The 23,789-nt window shown below is 39.9% G+C and overlaps 1 protein-coding gene and 1 pseudogene across 7 annotated transcripts in view; one reads left to right on the forward strand and one right to left on the reverse strand.

Annotated features, from left to right (window-relative positions):
- ABCG2 (ATP binding cassette subfamily G member 2 (JR blood group)) overlaps positions 1–23,789 on the reverse strand; it is a 138,641-nt gene that overhangs the window by 18,636 nt on the left and 96,216 nt on the right. For all 7 annotated transcript variants that reach the window (XM_077882832.1, XM_077882835.1, XM_077882834.1 and 4 more), the window contains 7 exons: positions 21,823–21,882; positions 21,019–21,133; positions 20,278–20,430; positions 17,420–17,577; positions 8,475–8,626; positions 6,922–7,026; positions 5,730–5,977 (listed from right to left, as the gene is read on the reverse strand). In XM_077882832.1, the coding sequence (XP_077738958.1) occupies positions 5,730–5,977; positions 6,922–7,026; positions 8,475–8,626; positions 17,420–17,577; positions 20,278–20,430; positions 21,019–21,133; positions 21,823–21,882 (991 nt within the window). The remainder of the gene's footprint in view (positions 1–5,729; positions 5,978–6,921; positions 7,027–8,474; positions 8,627–17,419; positions 17,578–20,277; positions 20,431–21,018; positions 21,134–21,822; positions 21,883–23,789) is intronic.
- LOC144304111 (SNW domain-containing protein 1-like) lies at positions 9,168–11,299 on the forward strand (annotated as a pseudogene).

Genomic DNA, 23,789 nt, shown 5'->3' on the forward strand with positions numbered 1-23,789 from the left:
ACACATAAAAAAATTCTGACAATGTTATTCTGTGTGATAAGGAAGCAGGGGTAAGCTGAGACCCGCCTACCTGACCTAGCGGGCAGGGCATGCCTATACTGAAAAAGTGCACTGTCATTGCCACCAAAGCATTCAGCTAGCTGTCTCTGACGGTACTCAAATGCTTCCACTACCCATTCTCTTATCACTGCTTCTAGCAACCTCAGTCCGGGCCTACAGCCAACAGTGTAGAAGCAACCTGCTATTTATTTGCCACTGTTACCTATATTGGCTTACTCGGTCTGTTTGAGGCCTCCTAAGATGACTGCATAAGCATCACTTTTGTTTTTAAGACTGATAAAATATCTATTAAGGACACTTCTATAAGCAAAGGATTAAGGGTTATACTATGATAGAATTTATTTTTTATTTTTTAGAAATCTTAGTTTCTTTTTTTTTTTTTTAAGATTTTATTTATTTATTCATGAGACACAGAGAGAGAGAGAGAGAGAGAGGGAGAGAGAGAGAGAGAGGCAGACACAGGCAGAAGGAGAAGCAGGCTCCATGCAGGGAGCCCAACGAGGGACTCGATCCCGGGACTCCAGGATCACGCCCTGGGCGGAAGGCAGGTGCTAAACTGCTGAACCACCCAGGGATACCCTACGATAGAATTTATTTAAGAAAATTCAGAGGATCCCTGGGTGGCGCAGCGGTTTGGCGCCTGCCTTTGGCCCACGGCGCGATCCTGGAGACCCGGGATCGAGTCCCACGTCAGGCTCCCGGTGCATGGAGCCTGCTTCTCCCTCTGCCTGTGTCTCTGCCTCTCTCTCTCTCTCTCTGTGACTATCCTAAATAAATAAATAAAATATTTAAAAAAAAGAAAATTCTTATTATACTTTCATATTGTATTAAGTATAAAAATATATGAAATGCTCATCTAAAGAAAAAATATCCAACCATGTATCTCAGAACCTTCAAAGTTAAAAAAAAAAATCTCAGTACTACAACAGCATAATAGTATCAAGATAAGTCTATTTTGACATGAAGCAAACAAAACTGTAAAACAGGATCATGATCTGTGAAGGCTAGCCTGTGAATACTACCATCTGGAGAAAATATGATCTGAGATGTCTTCAAAATCCCCTTGCTAGGGACACCTGGGTGGCTCAGCCGTTTAGCGCCTGCCTTTGGCCCAGGGTGTGATCCTGGAGACCCGGGATTGAGTCCTGCATCAGGCTCCCTGCAGGGGGTCTGCTTCTCCCTCTGACTATCTCTGCCTCTCTCTCTGCATGTCTTTCATGAATGGATGAATAAAATATTAAAAAAAAAAAATCCCTTGCTAATAAGACAGTCAGGAATTTGGAAAAAAATCTATTACCCTGGTATAATTTTCATTAACCTAAGAATATACTGCACTTCATGCCAACAGATTAAACTCCCAAAATAAATGATGAACCATTATTGTGTGCACATGTGTATGTATATAAGTCTCTACTTTCAGACAATATAACTTCAAGAATATTCAGACTTTTTAAACTGGATACTACATGCTTGTTTCTTTTGAATTCAAATTTTATCTTATACTAACAGACTGTCAGTATTATCATTAGGATGTTTGCTGAAGGTTTCAAAGTTCTCAAAGTATTTTCAAAGTCAGCTTTCAAACGTATTGACAAAATGATTAATCTCATAATTTTGTCATGCTTTCACAAGGTGTATCTGTTATTCTTTCTTGCATTACATAAAAGAAAAATAAAACAAGCAAACTGAACATTGCTCAACAGAGCACACAAAGACACTATCTATGAGGTTTCTGTTTTGAATAAGGGGAGAGGGAATCCCCTATATATGTTATTCTGTCTTGTTCAAATGTGCTTAGCAACATATCACAAGGGGAGTGCTGAGGGATAATTACGGCCATCACTCGAGAAACTAATCCATAGTCAAATATTAAATACGCCAATAGAAAAAAAGGAATTTCTAAGAGTTATGATAGTGTTTTCCAAATTGACTTGATCAGAAAGATCATGGCACGTTAAATGAACATCAAATCCTTTTATACAGATGATCCACTTACTCCAAGATCATCCAAATACAACCTTTGGTTAAATGGCATTATCAGAAGCAAAGTCTGAATCAGATATACGACTAGTTGAAATCTAAGTATGGCTGTAATATTATTACCAATAGGAGATTTATCAGCAGGAAGCCATAAAGCAATTTAATAGCCTCACATCCAAACACTTCGAGAAGTAAACAACATACACACGAGATTAAAAACACTAAACCAAAGGTCAGCAAGCTGGGGTCCACAGGCAAACATGGCCAGTCGCCAACTTCTGTTCAGCCCTCTAGCTAAGAATAGTTTTTACCACTTTTTTTAATGGTTGGGGAAAAAAGAGTGAGAGAAGAAGAATATTTCTTGCCACATGGAATTTAAATGAAATTCAAAGTTGTGTCTATCAGTGAAGTTTTAGTGGAACACAGCCATACTCCCTTGCTTGTGTATTACCTATGGCTCCCTTCTCGCTAAAATGGCAGAGTGGAATCCCTGAGACAAAGACCACAGGTCTGCAAAGCTGAAAGTATTTTACTACCTAGCCCTTCACAAATAAAGGTTTGCCTGCTCCTGTCTTACATTAACGTTCCAGCATGTGCAAATCTGAACGGCAGATGCTCAGAGACAGATGCAATGTTCTATCTTTATTCTGTGGGATTGCCATGCATCTGAGCATTGTTAGGACTCCTTTTGTGAAACTGAGTTCCCCGAGGAGGCATGTAGGCTGCGTATGCAACCTGGAGGCACTAGGCCTGGGTTTGTGCAGAAGAAAGCCTAGCAACAAAAGATGTAGAATCATAGTGGATTAGAAATAGCTGCACCATCTAGAAAGGGGAACCCTCACACTGCTGGTAGGAATGCAAACTGGTGCAGCCACTCTGGAAAAGAGTACAGAGGTTCCTCAAGAAGTTAAAAAGAGAGCTACCCTACAATCCAGCAACTGTGCTATTAGGTATTTATCCAAAGAATACAAAAACACTAATTTGAAAGGATACATGCACCGCTATGTTTATAGCAGCATTATCTCCAATAGCCAAATGACAGAAAGAGCCCAAATGTCCATACAGGTGGATAAAGAGGTGGTATACACATACAATGGAATATTATTCATCCTAAAAAAAAAAAATGAAATCATGCCATTTGCAATGATGGGGATGGAGCTAGAGAGTATAATGCTGAGCAAAATAAGTCAGTCAGAGAAAGACAAATACCATATGATTTCACTCATATGTGGAATTTAAGAAACAAAACAAATTATCATGGTGGGGGGGAGGGGTAAACCAAGAAACAGACTTAACTATAGAGAACAAACTGATGGTTACCAGAGGAAAGATGGGTGGGGGATGGGTTAAATAGGTGCTGGGGATTAAGGAGTGCGCTTGTTGGGATGAGCACCGGGTGCTGTACTGGAGTACTGAATCACCGAATGGTACACCTGAAATAAATACTATACTGCATGTTAACTAACTGGAATTTAATTAAAAACTTAATTAAGCCCAGAGCTACCATATATGTGACTTGGACAAGATACTTTTAAACCAATTTCAGAGAAAAGAGAAATTTACATTATGTTCCAAGTAAAAAAACCATAATGCATAAATCACACTAAAGAATCAACACTGTCATATTATCTCACTGTTGGAACAATAGGTAACGAGGTTGACATTATTTGTCAGACTCATTTCCAAATGATATCAAATCTACTCTAAAAGAATAAAAATTTAACTTTGATAGTGCACAGAAGTACACATTCTGACAGAAATAAGGGCAGCCCGGGTGGCTCAGCAGTTTTATCACTGTCTTCAACCCAGGGCCTGATCCTGAAGACCCGGGATCGAGTCCCACGTCAAGCTTCCTGCATGGGGCCTGCTTCTCCCTCTGCCTATGTCTCTGCCTCTCTCTCTCTCTCTCTCTCTGTGTCTCTCATGAATAAATAAAATTTAAAAATCTTAAAAAAAAAAAAAAAGAAAAGAAGTACGAAATAATAGTAGCAAAACGTTTGGAGCAATTAGCAATATTTCCCAGGGTTGGAGACTCTTGGTATTAATAGTTAGAATTAATTCTTGGTATTAATACTGAAGTACAAAAATTATAGTTCACATGGTGAGAAGTCAGTAATATTTAAGATTGACTTATTTGAGTGAGAGACAGAGAGAGAGCACACCTGTGTGCACACACAAACATGGGGTAGGGGAGTGAGCAGAGGGAGAGAGTCTTAACCAGATTTCACTCTGTGCATGGAACCCAACACAGGATTCAATCCCACAACTCTGAGATTACAACTGGAGATGAAACCAAGAGTTGGCCCCTATGCCATTGCCATTCAGGTGTCCCAAGAAGTCAGCAATATCTTCTTAGTGCCAACAGCATGCCATCTTTTGGTACTTAACAGAAATTCAATAATTGATAATAAAATAACCCCCCAAATAACCAGCTAAACTAAGATTTGCTTAGAAAGATGGATCAATGAACTGGGAATACTCATTTTGTATGATAGAGCACCTGAGAATAACAGAACAATAAAGGGGGAATGATCAACAATTATCAACAGAGTCAGCCAAAAGAGGAAAATAACATGATTTTGTCTTTATCAAAAGAAAGTTAATCTGATAGTAAAGAGCCTTATTTAACAGAATTTAAGCCTGCTTACTAGGTTGTGTGAACTGCAAACTGGCTTAGGTACCTAGTGCTCTCCTAAGATTGAACCCCTAAATTAGAAAGGTCAATTATGAGGAACAGCACTGGCACATAGGCTCTTCCCTCAGAAAGAAGCTAGCCTCTATGATCTTCAGGTACATTCAGTGAATTCTAGAGACAGGCTTCCCTGGACACTTGATTTCAAATGCCATTAAGCCCTTTCCACTCTCTTCCATTCTCCCACTCTCCTTTTCTTCCTGCTTCTCTTCCTTTCCCCACCACTCTACTTAAACTTTCTCCATAGCTCCTTTTACCATATGACTTGCTACATAGTTCATTACTGTCTGAATTTGTCATCTGTCACTCCTCATAGGAAGAAAAGCTCTATGAGAATTGGGGTTTAGGGGCACCTGGGTGGCTTAGTGATTAGGTCATGACCTAAGTGGCTTAGGTCATGATCCCAGGCTCTTGGGATCAAGTCCCGCACCAGGCTTCTCACAGGGAGCCTGATTCTCCCTCTGCCTATGTCCCTGCCTCTCTGTGTGTCTCTCATGAATAAATAAATAAAATCTTAAAAAAAAAAAAAAAAAAAAAGAGAGAGAGAGAGAGAAAGAACAAGGGTTTTATTTTTCCCATTTTGTTCACTCCCATATACAAGCTCTCAAAATGCCACACATGGTCAGTAAGAACTTGTTGAATGAGTCGGAAAATGAATATGTGCAGCTACCAGAAAATTCTAAGTGTGGCTAAACATTTCCTTTATTTCACAATTTTTGAAGATTTTTCTACAAAGATTATCCCTTACAGCTAGTCTAAATAAACAAAAATTCTTAATTTTGTAGTAAAAAAAAAAACTAAAAAAATTTTCCACAAATAAAAATTTCATGGTGTTTTTTACTTTGTTTTATTGGATGTTTTTATATCCCAAATGGAGTAGGGATAAATAAATGTAAGTTTGAGTAGAAGATAAGCATAATCCTAAAAGACTTTATATCAGAACCTAATGTTCCCACATGAGTATGTCCCAGCATTATCAGAAGAATCTGTCAGTTACCTGAGCGATAGAGGCCTGGGGATTACCCAGTAAATTTTTGAATGAACGCTTGGAAATCCATTTGAGTTGCTGACAGAAGGAGGTGGCATACGTGATCTCCTTAAAGGCTGAGCTCTTCCTTTTCTGACTCTTTGAGAGTTGATCTAACTCCTCTTTTGTTTTTCTGCAGAAGTCAGAATTGGCATAAAATTCAGCTATTCTTTCTATGAATGGAGTACCTCTCTTGGAAGGCTCTTCAGTCACCTTGACTTTGGAATAAAAGTGGATAAAGAAGGGAAGCATTATTAATAAAATAACAACTGATTTAGACCATTTTTCTGTAACTCTTCTCTAGATTCCTTGTTACCATCTTAATTCTAATGCCTAGGTATAAAAAATTATTAGATCTAGCATTGCTTTACAAGATTAGAAAAATACAGTTAATTGTCCGACTACTTCCATAAACTTATAAATACAGCAAATCTACTGACCATAAACTTATAAATACAGCAAACCTCCTCACCTATTTGAACCCTAATTCTTTTAAAATAGACCTCTTACCATAGGGAGTTATAACTCCTAATATACAAACCTGGTCCTTGTTTTCTTCTATATACAAATATATAAACTGCCAAGTTTCTTATTTCAAAACATTATATAAACAATGACATTTTTAATGAAAATTCCCCTTATAAGTGACACTATCACATAAATACTCATTTACAAATTAAATAAAAAATATAGCACTTGTGGAAAACAAGATCTATGTTGACCAGTACTATAAAGTGAATGTGTTCCCTCAAGAATTATATGCTGATGTGTGATGATATTTGAAAGGTGATTAAGTCATAGGAGTGTAGCCCTAATGAATGAGATTAGTACCCTTATAAAAGAGGCCCCTCCTCACTTCCATCATGGAAGTGGTCACCCATCTTTGAACCAGGAAGCGGGTCCTCAACAGACACGGAGTCTATAGGTATCTTCACCTTGGACTTCCAGCTCCAGAACTGGGAGAAGCAAATGTTTACTGTTTAAGCTACCTAGTGTAAGGCATCTTTGTTACAGCAGTCCAAAAGGACTAGGACAACTGCTATCAGAAGACAGCATTAATATAAATTCATAAATCCATGTGTTAATGAGCTGCCACATTGCTAAACTTCCACCAATTCAGTTAGGTAATAATCTGTGACTCTCAACAGATTCATTCACATACCTTCACCCTCTTGGTCCTCTCTGTTTAATACCACAGCAGAGGAGTCTCCATTAATGACATCCAAGAAGAAGTCTGCAGGGTTATTATAGGGCTCACAATGGTAACCTACAAAAGGAAGTACAAACTTGATGGTCTTGGAAAGTAAAAATTCACTTTCAGAGGTGAGAGAGGTGAGGCAGGGAAGAGAGTCAACTTCTCCCTCATCTTTTTTTTTTCCCTCTTCTTTCACTGATTCACCCTTTCTTTTTATATATCCAATCACATAATATTTCAACAATGCTGTCTTCCAGAAAAACAACATATTCAAAACCAATCCCAGGAAGTCTTCATAGTTGGTCCTTACCCATCATAATTCATAGGACCTGAAACAGCTATCAGTATGCTCTGATGCTTATCAGAACTGCTTCAAAAATCTAAATATCAGTCCAAGGGGGGAAAAAAGCTAAGTTAAAAGAAAAAAAGCTGTAGCTAAGACTAGGACTAGAGCTCCTCAAAACAAGACAACAAGCAAAGAAAGCGCACAGCAAGATTGCATTTGGGAAAACCAGGGATGTGTTCTGTTATCCAAGTTCACCTAGTGACTGCCAAATGATCATCTGTTGTGCTGTCATAATTCCAACATAGAGAACAAATCACCAGAGCAGCATCCCCAGTAGAATGTGCCTGGGACAGCATAGCTGAATGCTTATCTCAACTTCTTGAGGCATGATCCTCTGAACTCAACCTGGTCTGTAGTCTGACTATAGGTTCATTTCCCCTGAACTCCCTAGAACTGTGTGTGCTTATTCACTTTAAATAAGAGAAATTAAAAAAAAATTTTTTTCAGAAGATGGCTAGCAAATATTTAAAACTATATTTGGAGTCATAATCCATCTATATCACCATCTATAATCATATCCAAATATCTCTAAAATGAAGCAGATTGCATGAGTCATTAAAAAAAATTATGTATTTCCATTGTAAAGAGAACCAGGCAGCTCAGTCAGAAGCCCTCAAAGTAAGACTTACAACTAGTCATTCTATTGACTAGTAAGAACTCCTACCCCCTTAAGGCCTAAATCTGTAATTTAATGTTACTAGAAAATTTTAAGTAGCATCTTCATGAACCCCCACCAAAGCAGACCAACATCTACAAGGAGATAAAATTAGAAAGCCTGATCCATAATCTAGACAAGAAGACAAACTGTTTACAGATATTATTAGGCCTTTTCAAAAATGCTCAACTGACAGATAACTATGAGTCCAACATATTTACTAAACTGTTAGGGAAATGTCACCAGAACCAGGAAGCAGATCACATACAGGCCCAGGAGAAATATTCATACATACATATGCAGGCATACTCAAATAGGACAGGAAAGAGACCTAAACAACATGCTAGTGCTGTAAACAATGAAGAAAAAATTCTAGCATCAAACTAACCCAAAATGTTTTGGAGTGGCAGAAGCCATAGTGTGTATATTCAAAGATCAAACAGCACTCCTATAGACCTCCTTTACTCTCTTTCAGGATTGTTAATAAAGGATCTTACTGCATGAAAAAGTCCAGCATACCCACTGACGCAAAGAACCCCAAGGCCTCCTGGGCAGGCCCATGGAACATCAGTTTTCCTGCAGCCAACAAGGTGAGGCTATCAAACAACTTGAAGATAGAATAACGAGGCTGATGAATGGAGAAGATGATTGTTCGTCCCTGTTCAGACATCCTAAGTTAAAAGAGAAAAATAAGTCATTAAACATCTGAAACTTAAACATCATGGCAACTTTATTCCTGCCTTCAGATCATCTGTTCTTAGTTCAATTTGATTTCTTCTTACTAACTTCTCATTTCATATTGTTTGATAGTTAGGGGACCTAAATTCAGTCCTCTCATAAAACACTAGGGTTTCTAAAGTATGTTCCATGGGCAGTCTACATCAACCAGAGTATTAATGAAAAATGCAGATCCATGGACAGTTTTCTCAGACCTACTGGGCCTAGTAAATCCATATTTCTAACAAACACCCAAATAATCTGTAAGTACAGTCGTGCTTGAAAACATATCATGTACTAAATATTAAAATGATAGTTATATGCCCCATTCTCACTGATCATTTAAATCTCCTGGCTCTTTAGGAATTTGTTTTCATTCTTTTGCCCTGATACAATTAGTATTACTGAGTACTTACTATGTCTTTGCTACATATTTAATAGATAACCTTATCTCAGTTCTTACAATACTGTTAAGACGTAGTACCAGGGAAGAAGATGGCACTTGCCAGCTTTTTACCTGCACCTACTCAGCTACCTCAGGACCAGCTTGAGGCTGAAGAAAAAGCAAGATCCCAGAGATCAAGACAGACCTCACTGGTCTCATCCCGAAGAGAACCTCCCCCATATGGGTACAGGAAAAGCTGGAAACCTCGATTATTAGAGGATTTGGGAAATGGAGGTGCTTTTCCAGAGATTCATGTGGCCTAGTATCCAATGGATATGGGACGGAAGAAAAAAAATGTCAAATGCACTGGCCATTCCGGTAGATGCTGAAGGAAAAATTAAATATGATGCAATAGCTCGGCAAGGACAGTCAAAAGACAAGGTCACTTATTCATGACCTGGTTTCCAAGTCATGAATGCAGATGATCCAGATCTGCAAAGACCTCATGAAGAAGCCATTAAAGAGATAACAGAAAAGACAAGAGTAGCCATAGAAAAATCTGTATTAAAGAAGGTGCTGCAGCCATGTCAGTTCGAGCTGCTGATAAACTGGCTCCTGCTCAGTGTATTCAATACACAGCATCTCAGCAAGGAGTGGCTTTCAACTCTGGAGCTAAACAGTTAGTCGGATGGTGGAAATGAAGAAAGATCCAATGGAGCCTCCAAGGTTCAAGATTAATAAGAGAATTCCCCAAGGACCACCTTCTCCTCCTGCACCTGTCATGCATTCTCCTAGCCGAAAGATGACTGTGTAGGAGCAACAAGAGTGGAAGACTCCTCCTTGTATTTCAAACTGGAAAAATGCAAAGGGGTATACAATTCCATTAGACAAACGTCTGGAAAGGCCACCAAACAGTTCACATCAATGAGAACTTTGCTAAGCTGGCTTCTATATTGCTGATCGGAAAGCTCGTGAGGCTGTAGAAATGCGTGCTCAAGTAGAGAGAAAGATGGCACAAAAAGAAAAGGAGAAACATGAAGAGAAACTTAGAGAAATGGCCCAGAAAGCTAGAGAGAGAGAAGAAGAAGAGCTGGGATTAAAACCCATGTGGAAAAAGATGGGGGATCCCTGGGTGGCGCAGCGGTTTAGCGCCTGCCTTTGGCCAGGGCACGATCCTGGAGACCCAGGATCGAATCCCACATCGGGCTCCCGGTGCATGGAGCCTGCTTCTCCCTCTGCCTATGTCTCTGCCTCTCTCTCTCTCTCTCTCTGTGTGTGACTATCATAAATAAATAAAAATTAAAAAAAAAAAAAGAAAAAGAGGATGGGGAGACACGTGAGAGGGATGAAATCCCGCATGACAGGCAAAGAGACAGCACAACCGGACTCTTTCCAGGACAGCTCCTGATAAGAGGTCAAAACTACAGAGAAATGAAAATCGAGGTTATCAGTGAAGTCACTGCTCTTGGTGTGCCCAATCCAAGGATGTCCAATGAAGTTCAAGATGACCAAAGGCTCTTCAATCAGTCCAAGGGTATGGACAGTGGTTTGCAGGTGGAGAAGATGAAATTTACAACGTTTATGATCAAGCCTGGAGAGGTGGTAAAGATATGGCCCAGAATATTTACAGGCCCAGTAAAAATCTGGACAAGGACATGTATGGTGATGACCTAAAAGCCAGAATAAAGACCAACAGATTTGTTCCCGATAAGGAATTTTCTGGTTCAGACAGTTAAGCAAAGAGGCCGAGAAGGACCAGTTCAGTTTAAAGGAATATCCTTTTGGTTTGGACAAGTTTTTGAAAGAGGCCAAAAAACACCATGGCTCTAAAAGACCCTCAGATAGCAGCCGCCCCAAGGAACATGAGCATGAAGGCAAGAAGAGGAGGAAGGAGTAGATGCACCTCTCTTCAAAGTGAATGAACTTTTATCCATAACCCTAATGATGCAAGTCAGATGGGGGAATACTTTGTAAGTGGCCAGGATAAAAAACAAATCTGGGTGTCAGCACTACTTTTTATTATGGGAGTAAGGGGGGGATGGAAAATTCTTTGAACTATTTAGTTTTTTTTTAAGAGTGGGCTGTGTTTGTGCTTCTCCTACCTTTTGGCATTTATAGAACATACAGCCCCACACATGAAATTAAGACCACTTCCTCTTCTGTGACATTAGTACTTTGGGATTAATATTTTGTGTAAGAATGACTGCTGATGAATAAAGTTGCCCCAGCCACAGTGAGTAGAAGGATGTTCACATACTGGACCTATCTTGCCAAAAGACATTTGCCCCTATTACCCTCTGTTTTAATTTGGACTGGGGAAAAATAATAATAATAATAATAATAATAATAATAATAATAACAACTTGGAGTGGGGAAAGTAAGCTCTTGCTCGGTGCAACTATTTGTTTCAAATAAAAACACTTAAACAAAAAAAAAGAGGTAGTACCAATGCTATTTTTTTAATTTTTTTTTTAAGATTTTATTTATTTATTCATGAGAGACACAGAGAGAAGGAGGCAGAGACACAGGCAAAGGGAGAAGCAGGCTCCACGCAGGGAGCCCGACATGGGACTCGATCCCGGGTCTCCAGGATCACACTCCGGGCTGCCAGGCGGCACTAAACCGCTGTGCCACCGGGGCTGCCCAGTACCAATACTATTATTACCTTTATGTTACAGATAAGACTTAGAAGGGGGCACCTGGGTGGCTCAGTCGCTTAAGCATCTGTCTCTTGGTTTCGGCTCAGGTCATGATCTTAGAGTGGAGAGATCTAGCCTGGAGTAGGGTTCACACTCAGTGCAGAGTCTGCTTGTCCCTCTCTCCCTCTGTTCCTCCCCACCCCAGCTTGCTCCCCCCCTCCCACTCTCTCTCAAATAAAGAAAATCTTTAAAAACAAACAAACAAACAGAGTTAGAGGATTGAGCAACTGGTCCTAAGCGTCACAGTTAATAAGGAGCAAGGCTGGTCCCTGGCTGGTCTGATTCCATGGCCAAAACACTGATAAACTACCTTTACACAGGAGTTACTACTAGAAGAACAAAGGCCAAAATCACTGTTGAAAACCTGTCATTATTGGGCAGCCCGGGTGGCTCAGCGGTTTAGCGCCTGCCTTTGGTCCAGGGCCTGATCCTGGAGACCCGGGATCGAGTCCCACGTCGGGCTCCCTGCATGGAGTCTGCTTCTCCCTCTGCCTGTGTCTCTGCCTCTCCTCTCTCTCTCTCTCTTTCTCTCTCTCTCTCTCTCTGTATGTGTCTCATGAATAAATAAATAAAATCTTTAAAAAAAAAAAAAAAGAAAAAAAGAAAACCTGTCATTATTGAAAATATTTTGTGAGAGGTATCATGTCAATTTAAGTATTTTCTTTTTTTTTTTTTTTAAAGATTTTGTTTATTTATTCATGAGAGACACAGAGAGAGAGGCAGAGACACAGGCAGAGGGAGAAGCAGGTTCCATGCAGGGAGCCCGATGTGGGACTTGATCCTGGGACTCTAGGATCATGCCCTGAACCGAAGGCAGACGTTTTAACTGCTGAGCCACCCAGGTGTCCCAATTTAAGTATTTTCTAAGCACCTACTACCTGCTAGCAGTGTGTACAAGCTTGCTCTGCCTCAAAGAGGATCAGGCCACTAGGTTAACCATTGCAGTACAGTGTGGAATAAGAGACTCTGAGAAGCAAAATAGAGGACTATAAGCCAGTCTGAAGATATATAAGTAGTGAATCAAAGGAGCCAAACATAATAAGCCCAGAAGAGAAAATGTAGTCAAGCTGAAGGAACGTGGCAAACAAAGTTGCAAACAAAGTTCTGTGTCAGTGCAGAGCCCTGGTGTATGTGTGGGGATGATCAGGGCTGAGGGAGGGCAAGAAGCTAGGAAAAGACACCACAACAAAATACAAGTCCATGATGAATCCTTTCACCCAGAAGCTGTAGCTTTAGTCAGAAGGCAAGAAAGCCGGTGAAGGACTCGAGGAAGCAAGAAAGTGCTTTAGTGTGACAGCCTAGTGGCCTGAGGACCAATGGCATCAGTATCACTATCTCCTACGAGACATGTAGATTCTTGGACTCCATCCCAGAGCTGTAGAAATAAAATCTGATTTTAACAAGACCCCAGTGATTAGTGTGCACAGCGGAGTGTGCGAAATTCTAGGTGAGAGCCCTCCAGCACAAGGAAAGATGCTCGTGTGTTAACTAGTACAAACAGAACGAAACACTAACATAACCCAGTATTCCACATCAATTTGCTGTTCTCTAACGAACACTGTAAACACACTTAGAGATAACAAAAATATCATGCATTGTCTAACTGAACCTGAACCCTAGACCCATTACTTGGCATATACACTTATATGTGTAACTGCCATCTCAAACTTAGGATGTCTAAAATCTTCCCTTTTCTCCTTATCCCAGCATAGAGACTTGCTTATGAGAGCATAAGCATCTGAGCAAGTAAAGTAATGATAAGGAGAGGATGGATATCATTTATATGAAGATGTGTATGTGGCAGCTTTTAAGAAATTGGGGTGGTAAGGAGCAGTCCCAGAGGAGGTGGGGGCAGAAGGAATGGCCAGGATGACCAGGAAATTAATTATATTAACAATCTAGGTAGTAAATATATTGAAATAATGACAGCTAAGTTTTTGCCTGTCTAAAAAATCATTTATAAACACAGGGCAAAGACTAAAAAGGACATTCAAGACTCGATTAGGGATGCCTGGGTGGCTCAGAGGTTGAGCATCTGCCTTCAGCTCAGGTCATGACCCCCGGGTCCTGGGATCGAGTCCCACAGCGGGCTCCCTGCATGGAGCCTGCTTCTCCCTCTGTCTGTGTCTCTGCCTCTTTCTCTGTGTCTCTCATGAATCAATAAATACAATCTTTAAAAAAAAAAAAAAAAGACTGGATTAGACCAGATTGGAAATACTATGCACTCATGGGTTTTTTAATATACACATGCTAACAGAATAATAGTTACAGGTGAATGTTTGCATGTATCATTCCATTCAAGCTATATATACACATAATAAATTAAGATTCCATATATTTTCCAAATAAAATATAGAAATAAGGGCACCTGGCTTGCTCAGTCATTGGAGTATGTGATTCTTGATCTCAGGATTGTGAGTTTGAACCCCACACTGGGTGTAGAAATTACTTAAAAATAAAATCTTTAATAAAAAAATATAAAAACATACTTCTGTTATATATTCACATACATAATGCACCACATGTACACAGGTATTTCCGAGATATGTCCACTAAGTTGGTCTGGAAGCAATGGAACTGCAGTAGCAGCAAGCACACTAAGTAATCAGGTCTTGGTTTCTAAATTCTGACTATGTCAGAAGGTACCAGGGCTCCTTAGAGAAACATCTGACACAGGAAAAGTAAAAGATGAGCCTAGAACATCTTGTTGACCATAGAGTAAAGAAATGCTTGAAGAATGATTAGGGGACATGTCAAAAGGACACAAAAGCCAGACTGAAGGGGCTTCCAATGGCCAAATCAACATTAATTTAATCATAAAACTAAGCAAGAATAACAGACTATATTCCATTGACTAAAATAAGAAATGAGAAAACATAAATGAAAGAGAAGGAGGAAAAGTTCTTTACAGTAGAATGCTAACTAATATATAGCATTTTGGGCTCCTCTGTCCCTTCATCAATAGCCAGAAGAGGTGTCAATGGTCTTGGCAGGTGTAATACAAAGAATGGTGGAAATAGAACATCACTTGACAACCATCATACTGGTAATTGATAGAGGTAGAAGTTGCTAGTATATTCTAAAACTAGTAGGTGGAGGGGCACCTGGGTGGCTCAGTGGTTGAGCATCTGCCTTTGGACGGGTCATGATCCCGGGGTACTGGGATCAAGTCCCATGTCAGGCTTCCCATGGAAAGCCTGCTTCTCCTTCTGCCTATGTCTCTGCCTCTGTCTCTGCCTCTCTCTGTGTGACTCTCACAAATAAATAAAATCTTTTTTTTTTTTTTAAATAAAATCTTTAAAAGAAACAACAACAACACTGGTAGGTGGAGATTTAATGAGGAACGGGATATGGATATAATATCTGATTATATCCCCTGACAAAATACTACTCAATTACAAAAGGAAAAACAGTTACTTCACAGCAGGTAAACCCAGCAGATACCAACATGACCAGGTGATGATCATGAACATCACGCAAGGTGGTAAAAGTCAAAATCACATAGTCCCTGATTTACGCAAAACACAGCATCACTTCTGCGGTACCCCTGCCAAGAATTCATGGCCTGTGTCTGGTCATGAGGAAACACGGGATGCACCAGGTTGAGGGCCACTCTACAAAATGTACTCTTGAAGACAGACAAGGGCATCAGAGCCAGGAAAGACTGAGAAACTGTTCAGGATTCAAAAAGATTTAAAATAAGCATTTCTCAAGAAAATCCTGAGTCAGAAAGGAGAAAGAGACATTTCTGGGACAACTGGTAGTGAAGTCTAACTGGAGCTCATGTTTTGGATGGTGGTGATGGCAGCAATGTAGACTTCCCAGCTGGGAGGTGTGGTAATGTAGAAGGAGTGTCCTTGTTTCTAGGAGTTACTCCAGAGTACTTAGCGGGTGAAGGTACATGATGTCAGAAAAAGATTATATGGGATGGAGGGATGGAGATAAATTATCTGCAAATGCAGATAAATGGTAAGAATCTAGATAAAAGGACAGGAGATTTCTTTGTACTGATCTTATTTCTCTTTGATAGGTTTGACATTTTTTTCTAATTTTTTTTAGATGTCCAAAATTTATCTTCTGAAATTTCTCTTATAAACATATTCCTCCCACTGGAAGAATAAAAGTAAATGCAACTCTTTTCTCCATTCTTCCATCTCTCAGGCCCTAAATTTTAGAAAGTTGTTTTCTCAATAACCACACCCCACATGCAATTCATGAACTAATCCTGTAGGTTTTATCTTCAAAACAGATCCAGAATCCGTGACTTCTCACCACCTCACCACTACCATCCTATGCAAAGCAAGCATCATCTTTTTTTTTTTTTTTTTTAAGATTTTATTTATTTATTCATGAGACACAGAGAAAGAGGCAGAGACACAGGCAGAGGGAGAGGCAGGCTCCCTGTTGGGAGCCCGATGTGGGACTCGATCCCAGGACCCCGGGATCACGATCTGAGCCGAAGGCAGATGCTCAACCACTGAGCCACCCAGGGGCCCTTCAAGCATCATATCTCAACTGAGCTAATACAAACAGCCTACTGACTGGTTTCCTTGTACTCACCTTGCCCAATTACATAGTCTTTTCTCTACATAGCTGCCACTCCTCTGTTTTAAAACTCTCTAAAAATTCCCGTGTCACCTAGAGACAATAAAAGCCATAGTTCTTACAGTGGCCTACAAAGCCTGAATAATCTCTCACCCACTCAATTCCATCTCATGTTCTATTCTAATTGTTATGGACTGAATTATGTCCCTCCCCTTCCAAATTCACATTGAAGTCCTAACCCCTAGTACCTCAGAATATACCTGTATTTGGAGATAGTGTCTTTAAAGAAGTAATTATGGTTAAATAAGGCCTATGAGTGGGACTTAATCTAATAAGGACCAGGATCCTTATAAGAGGAGGAGATGAGGACACAGATGCACAGACGGAAAATGAAGTGAAGACACAGACTGAAGACAGCTACCTATAAGCTAAGGAGAGAGACGTCAGAAATAATAATCCTGGGGCACCTGGGTAGCTCAGTGGTTGAGCATCTGCCTTTGGCTCAGGTCATGATCCTAGGGTCTTGGAATCAAGTCCCACATCAGGCTCCCTGCAAGGAGCCTACTTTTCCCTCTGCCTATGTCTCTGGCTTTCTCTCTGTGTCTCTCATGAATAAATAAACAAAAGCTTTAAAGAAAAAGAAATAATAATTCTGCTGACACTCTTAGACTTATAGCGTCCCAAGAACTTAGCTTCCCAGCAAACTAATCAATAAGCAATCTCCATTCCCCTTAGTTCACTGGGGTCCAGTCCTTCTGGCCTTTTTGATGTTCTAAACGTATCAGGCATGCTCTGCTCAGGACTCACTGGCTCTTCCCTCCAACTAGGACACTCTTCTCCCAGATATTCAGGTCTCACTCACTTGCTCTCAGCTCACAAGTCACATCAATGAGGCCTTCCCTGACCATCCCGGTATGTAATATAGCACCCCAACCCCACCGTAGCCATCTTTCGCTACACTCTTACCCTGCTTCATTTTTCTTGAAACACTTATATTTGTTGACTGTTTCCCTCCAACAAACAAGGGAGAAATTTTTGTCTGTTGTGCTCACTCTTGAACTCCCTGCACTGGGAATAATACCTGGCATATAGCAGGTGATCAGATACATAGCATTTACCTCTTCAGGAGCAAAAGGACAGCATTTGCTGTGCTGGAGTCTAAGCCAGTTGTGGGCTCATCCAGAAATAAGATGGCTGGATCAGTAATAAGTTCCATTCCAATACTAGTTCTTTTTCTTTCTCCTCCAGACACGCCGCGTATAAACTGAGTTCCAACCTAAAACACAAATATCATTATTAACAATTACAACCACAGCCACTACCATTTGTTGAGGTCCTACGATGTGCCAACCCTGTAAGAGGCACTTTATCTCATTAACCCCACTTATTCTGAATAGCAAATAAATGAAAATATGGGAGAAGAGGTAGATTTCTCTTTAATAAGATGGGGAAATTGAGGCTCAAGTCAGGTAAGTAGCTAAGCCTGATACAAATGCCATGCTTAACAGTATACTTCATGTTCCCCATCAAGTCAAACATTTAGTTTTAAGAGAGTTCAATTAGAACACTAAAACATATGGTCCTGGCATAGAGAAATCACAAAGCAAAAGGAAGATAAAGGTGGGAGAGGAAGAGGTGAAAGCATCTATAATTCATTAGTCCTCTTACACCCTCCCTCCCCATCCCTCCAAAAGTCCTCTGTGTGGCTTGGCAGAGAGGAAAGTTCACTTTGTATCACATGAGCACCTCTTAAATCACCATAAAGTTCCCAAATTGACCCTGCCTATATCCCAACTCATTACAGAATTCCTGACTTGTTCAGACAAATCCAGAAGGCAGAATGTTCTACAGGGCAACTGGCTCAGTCTTTTCAACTAGTCGATGTCATGGTGTGTGGTGGGCAAGGAGGTGCGGGGGGAGCGAGGTTTTGGGAGAGGCAGGAGGTAGGAAATAATTTCTATATTAAGAATCTCCAAAGAGATAATAATCCCGAGTGCTATTCGTGCCCTTTATTGGATCCCATAACAACTGAGCTATAGCAGACATTTTGGAGACAACTGGAGAAACAGGAATGAATATGGCTTAACATTGCTGATATTAAGATACTGTTAATTTTGTTGGTTAATATTTTGGTACTTGGGTAGGCAAATGTCTTTTTTTCTTAAGACACATAATCAGTATTCAGGAGTAAAATATGGTATTTACAACTGTCTTTAAACTACTTCAGAAAAAAAGCTGAAGCAAGTATGGGACAAGATGTTAACAACTGGGAGATCTAGGTGAATGTTACTAGTAATCATACTATTATATTAATTATACTCCAACCATATGATTACAATAGTAATTAGACTATTCTCTCTACATTTGTTATATTTAAAATTTCATAAAAAGTTAAAAATTTTAAATGTATTTTCAATCAATTAGGTAAATAAATTCTAAGAGGTCAACAACTACCTTCAGCTCATTTTCTCTGGTATTACATTCAAGGAAATTAAGGTAATGACTGCCTATTAATAAAGAACTTTTACCTAAAGGCAAAGATTGGAAGGCACCTTACCAAAAACATACAAAATCAAAGAAATAGGGCCAAGGCAAAGGAAACTCAAACTTACAAACTCATAAATCAAAAATAAGTGGTAAATGGTGGCATCTCAGAGTTATGCTTCCAAATGAAATACAAAAAAAATACATTTTACATTTTTCTAAAATGTCAGACAGTAGGACATGAAGCAACAACCAGCAAAATACCCCCATTCTTCATTACTCTAAATAAGGGATATAAATCCAGGGCAATTAAACCATCACCACCACAGGCTCAGCTGCTAGACATGCAACTATTGATCTCAGGGTTTTAAGTCCAAGCCCCACCCTGGGTGAAGAGATTACTTAAAAATAAAATCTAAAAATAAAAGAATGGTAAACTATAGCCACTATAATCTTAAAAAGCTCATCTTCACCCAAAGCTGCAAATGTCTTCCCAGGAAATCTTTCATCCTTAGTCATCAATTGTAAAATTCCCTTGTTCATCTCATTTCTTCCTCCTGACTCTGCACAACCACAAAAGGAGTTATTTTTGTCTCTCTTGCCTACAACTGTTACCTGTAAAACCTTAGAGCCCAGCACATAACACACAATCTGTAAGTAACTACTGTAAGCAGAAGAAAGGAAGATAGGAAGAGAGGGAGGGAGGAGTAAGAGACAAAAGCGCCAAAAGAAAGTCTATAGGAAAACAACCTTGGATCCTACATAAATTAGAAATAAACCCTACTTTGACTAAATATAATTTTGAAAGCCAAATTATAGCAAAGTGAAACACAGAGCCAGACCAGAACCCTTGGAATTTTGTCATTTAAGAATTCCAGAAATATACCTCAAAAGCAATGGAACAAAGTCTCCTGGAGGAAGAAGCAGCTAAAAGGGGAAAGAAAACAGGAAGGAAGAAAGTTAGTGTAAAGATAGTGGATGAGACATGACAAACAGTGTAGGAGAGATCAAGAGGTATAAGCACATGGAAGGGGCCTCATGTTCTTTGCAAAGACACTTCTATATACTAGATCACACTGCCACACTTCAGTTCCAGGATTCAAACAGTTTTAGATTTTTTTTTATCTGGTTAATTTTGATGTTCATATTATGTAACTAGTCATGTTTCTCATCATTACAGAAAGCAGCCACTTTTGACTATATATATATATATATGATTTTATTTATTTATTCATGAGAGACACAGAGAGAGAGAGAGAACAGAGACATAGGGAAAGGGAGAAGCTGGCTCCCTGCGGGGAGCACCATGAGGGACTTGCTCCCAGGACCCTGGGACCATAACCTGAGCCAAAGGCAGACGCTCAACCACAGAGCCACCCAGGTGCCCTTTTGACCACACATATTATAGAAAATTTCTGAAGAAGAGTTACACTATCCACACAGGTGAGATCTTATTTGCTGGCTATGATCCTGTCTGGTTTTTCCACATTACCTTGGAATCTGCCACTTTATCCAGACCTAATTGCTGAATGACCTTGTTAATTCGCTCATTTTTTTCATGACTCGTCATAGTTGTTGGAAGCCGAAGAGCTGCTGAGAATTGTAAATTTTCTCTCACTGTCAGAGTTCCCATCACGACATCATCCTTAAAGCAAAATGGCATTTCAACAAGACATATTAGGTCTTTTCTAATACCATCACCCTTAAGGGGTAACTTGTAACTTAATCCACAAGAATAACATACTCAACATAAAGTTCTAGCTAATGATGAACTTGTAATTGGACACATGACAACAACTGCATATACAGACAACTGGAAAAGCCTGATGGTATAATTTTCCTTCCTTATCTGTACACCCAAATCAACACAAGTAATTATGATTACTACTAACAGACATGTCCAGACTGCATTATATAGGATTTACCAAAACCTCTTTCCAAGCTAGGGGAAGGAAAGAGGTGAAGGAGGGCATAAAAGGAAAATAGTAGTATCCTGTGGAAATGATAACTAGAATAGATATCATTGCCCTGATAGCAGTTATATTCCAGATTGTCCCTGCCACTTCATTTCACACCACTCCAAATCTTACAGGTGATTATGAAAAGCTGGTGCAAAGAAATTTCTTCTATGGATATGTCATATAATCAGTTGGAAGTATACTGAATGATCAGCCGAGGCATTTGCTCATATAGAAATAGAAGAAAGCTAAAATACAAATCCACAAAGACTTACTTGTACCACATAACCTGAATTACATTTGAAATTGGCAGGTCGAGGTGCTCCATTTATCAAAACATCTCCCGATAATCCATGCGGATCTTTCCTTGCAGCTAAGACATCTAACAACCTATGAGAGGACATATACATTGTTGTTTCTCCAACACAGGCTATAGCTCTCAGCTACTCTAAATCCAAATTCTGCTCAAGTTAGAAAATTACCTGGGGAAGAAATTCCATGGATTACCTAAAATTATGTATATGGGTGTTTTCTTCAGGTACTCCCTTGACTTCAATTTTTATTTAAATCCTAGTTAGTTAATATATACGGTAAAATTGGTTTCAGGTATAGAATTTAGTGATTCATCATAAAATTACATATATTTTTAAATTCTCACCTTCCCTTTTTTAGTATATACTACAATAAAACTCAAAAATATGAAACCAAGTCACCGATGGCTGATCCAGCACAGACTTCCCAAACAGCCTACCAGGTCATGTGACCTTGGACATCTCAGGTCAGACAATGTGCTCCTTTGTCTAAGACGCAAGCCCCTTTGGCTCCATCTCCCCATTTTCAACTTTTTTCTCTCTCCTTTCCCTCCCCATTAGCTTAAATCATAGCTGATAGCTATATGCCAATCATGTCCTGTTAGGAAGCTGACCAAATAAGATTTCCCAGTCCTTGGGACAAGCACAAGCTAGCACAACTACATGTCATCCACAGTGCCTAGAACCAGACTAGACACGCAGCAAATGTTCGACAAATACCTGCACATTAAACTACAAGGAAAAGCTTACTTATACTATTATACTCACGAAGATTTGCCTCCACCTGTGGGTCCCAGAATGGCATTGAGGCCAGGTCTCATGACACCACTGTAAACACAGAACATATCAATTTATTGGCCTGCTTAAAATCAGTTCTATTAATTTAGGGTCTGCATTTAATATACTGAGCGAAAGTGATTCAACTATAGACAGAAAACAAACACAAACCAATGTTCAAGGGAAAAAGACACTGAACTGTCAATTAACATAAGACCAGCATACAACGGACATGAATCACTAGTCAAGACCTATAAGAGGGATGCCTGGGTGGCTCAGCAGTTAAGCGCCTGCCTGGCTCAGGTCGTGATCCTGGGATCCGGGATCGAGTCCCGCATCAGGTTCCCGGAGAGGGGCCTGCTTCTCCCTCTGCCTATGTCTCTGCTTCTCTGTCTCTTAGTCTGTGTCTCTCATGAATGAATAAATAAGTAAATCTTAAAAAAAAAAAAGAGAGAGAGAGAGAGAGAGACCTTTAAGAAAAATGGCTTAGGTCCCTCTAAACTTCTGTCACTTCTTCTCTAAACCATTAAAAAGGACACAAGAAATTTCAAGTTTCCTTAAAGTAACATTCTGGTTAGATATCTGTTATACTTACCCCTCTTAACACAGTGTAAAGAACATAACAAGTCTTAATTCATGTTTGATGACCTTAACTAATTTTACTTCAAGTCACCTCATTGCTACCTAGTCAAGTTCTATACAATTAAGAAATCAATGGGTTTCTAGAATCACCAGCAGTATTCTCACCACTTAAAACTTGTCAGATTAAGAAACAATATACCTAAATGAGAAATTCAATGGCTAAGACTAAAGAACCTCATAGGTACAAAACTAAACATCACCAATTCTTAACCCTCACAAAATTTTTACTGAATTAGAAAAGCACAACATGTACTCTCAAGATATATCATTTTCTTCCCTATAAAGTATCAGTAAGTGGACTAGAAAACTCTCAGCATAGAAGTGGTAGATGCCACTTTCTATGAGGGACAACCTTTAAGGATATATAGACATGGAGTCCACACAGCATATCCCAAACAAAGTAGAAGTGTAAACAGAAGGGTAAGGGGAGTGAATACTCAGAGAGAAAGAAGGTGGAAAAAAGTTAAGGCAAGGTTTACTGTGTTGAGACTCAAGAAAAAGCAAGTAGTTTGAATTTTATCCTGAAGATAAGGCAACCAGTAGTCTGGTAAGGAGAAAAAACTAGAAAAAGGAGAATTAAGAGTAGGTCCTCTCCAGGGGCACCTGTATGGTACAGTCAGTTAGGTGCCCGACTCTTGGTTTCAGCTCAGACCCTGATCCCAGGGTTGTGGGATCGAGTCCAGGGCTGGGCTCCATGCTCAGTGCAGTTTGCTTAAGACTCTTTCTCCCAAAGGGAACCCTCTTACACTGTTGGTGGGAATGTGAACTGGTGCAGCCACTCTGGAAAACTGTGTGGAAGTTCCTCAAAGAGTTAAAAATAGACCTGCCCTACGACCCAGCAATTGCACTGTTGAGGATTTACCCCAAAGATACAGATGCAGTGAAACGCCGGGACACCTGCACCCCGATGTTTCTAGCAGCAATGTCCACCATAGCCAAACTGTGGAAGGAGCCTCGGTGTCCATCGAAAGATGAATAGATAAAGAAGATGTGGTTTATGTATACAATGGAATATTCCTCAGCCATTAGAAACGACAAATACCCACCATTTGCTTCAACGTGGATGGAACTGGAGGGTATTATGCTGAGTGAAGTAAGTCAATCGGAGAAGGACAAACATTATATGGTCTCATTCATTTGGGGAATATAAATAATAGTGAAAGGGACTAGAAGGGAAGGGAGAAGAAATGTGTGGGAAATATCAGAAAGGGAGACAGAACATAAAGACTCTTAACTCTGGGAAACGAACTAGGGGTGGTGGAAGGGGAGGAGGGCGGGGAGTGGGGGTGAATGGGTGACGGGCACTGAGGGGGGCA

This window comes from Canis aureus, chromosome 33, assembly GCF_053574225.1.
Source record: "Canis aureus isolate CA01 chromosome 33, VMU_Caureus_v.1.0, whole genome shotgun sequence".
Classification (NCBI taxonomy): Eukaryota; Metazoa; Chordata; class Mammalia; order Carnivora; family Canidae; genus Canis; species Canis aureus.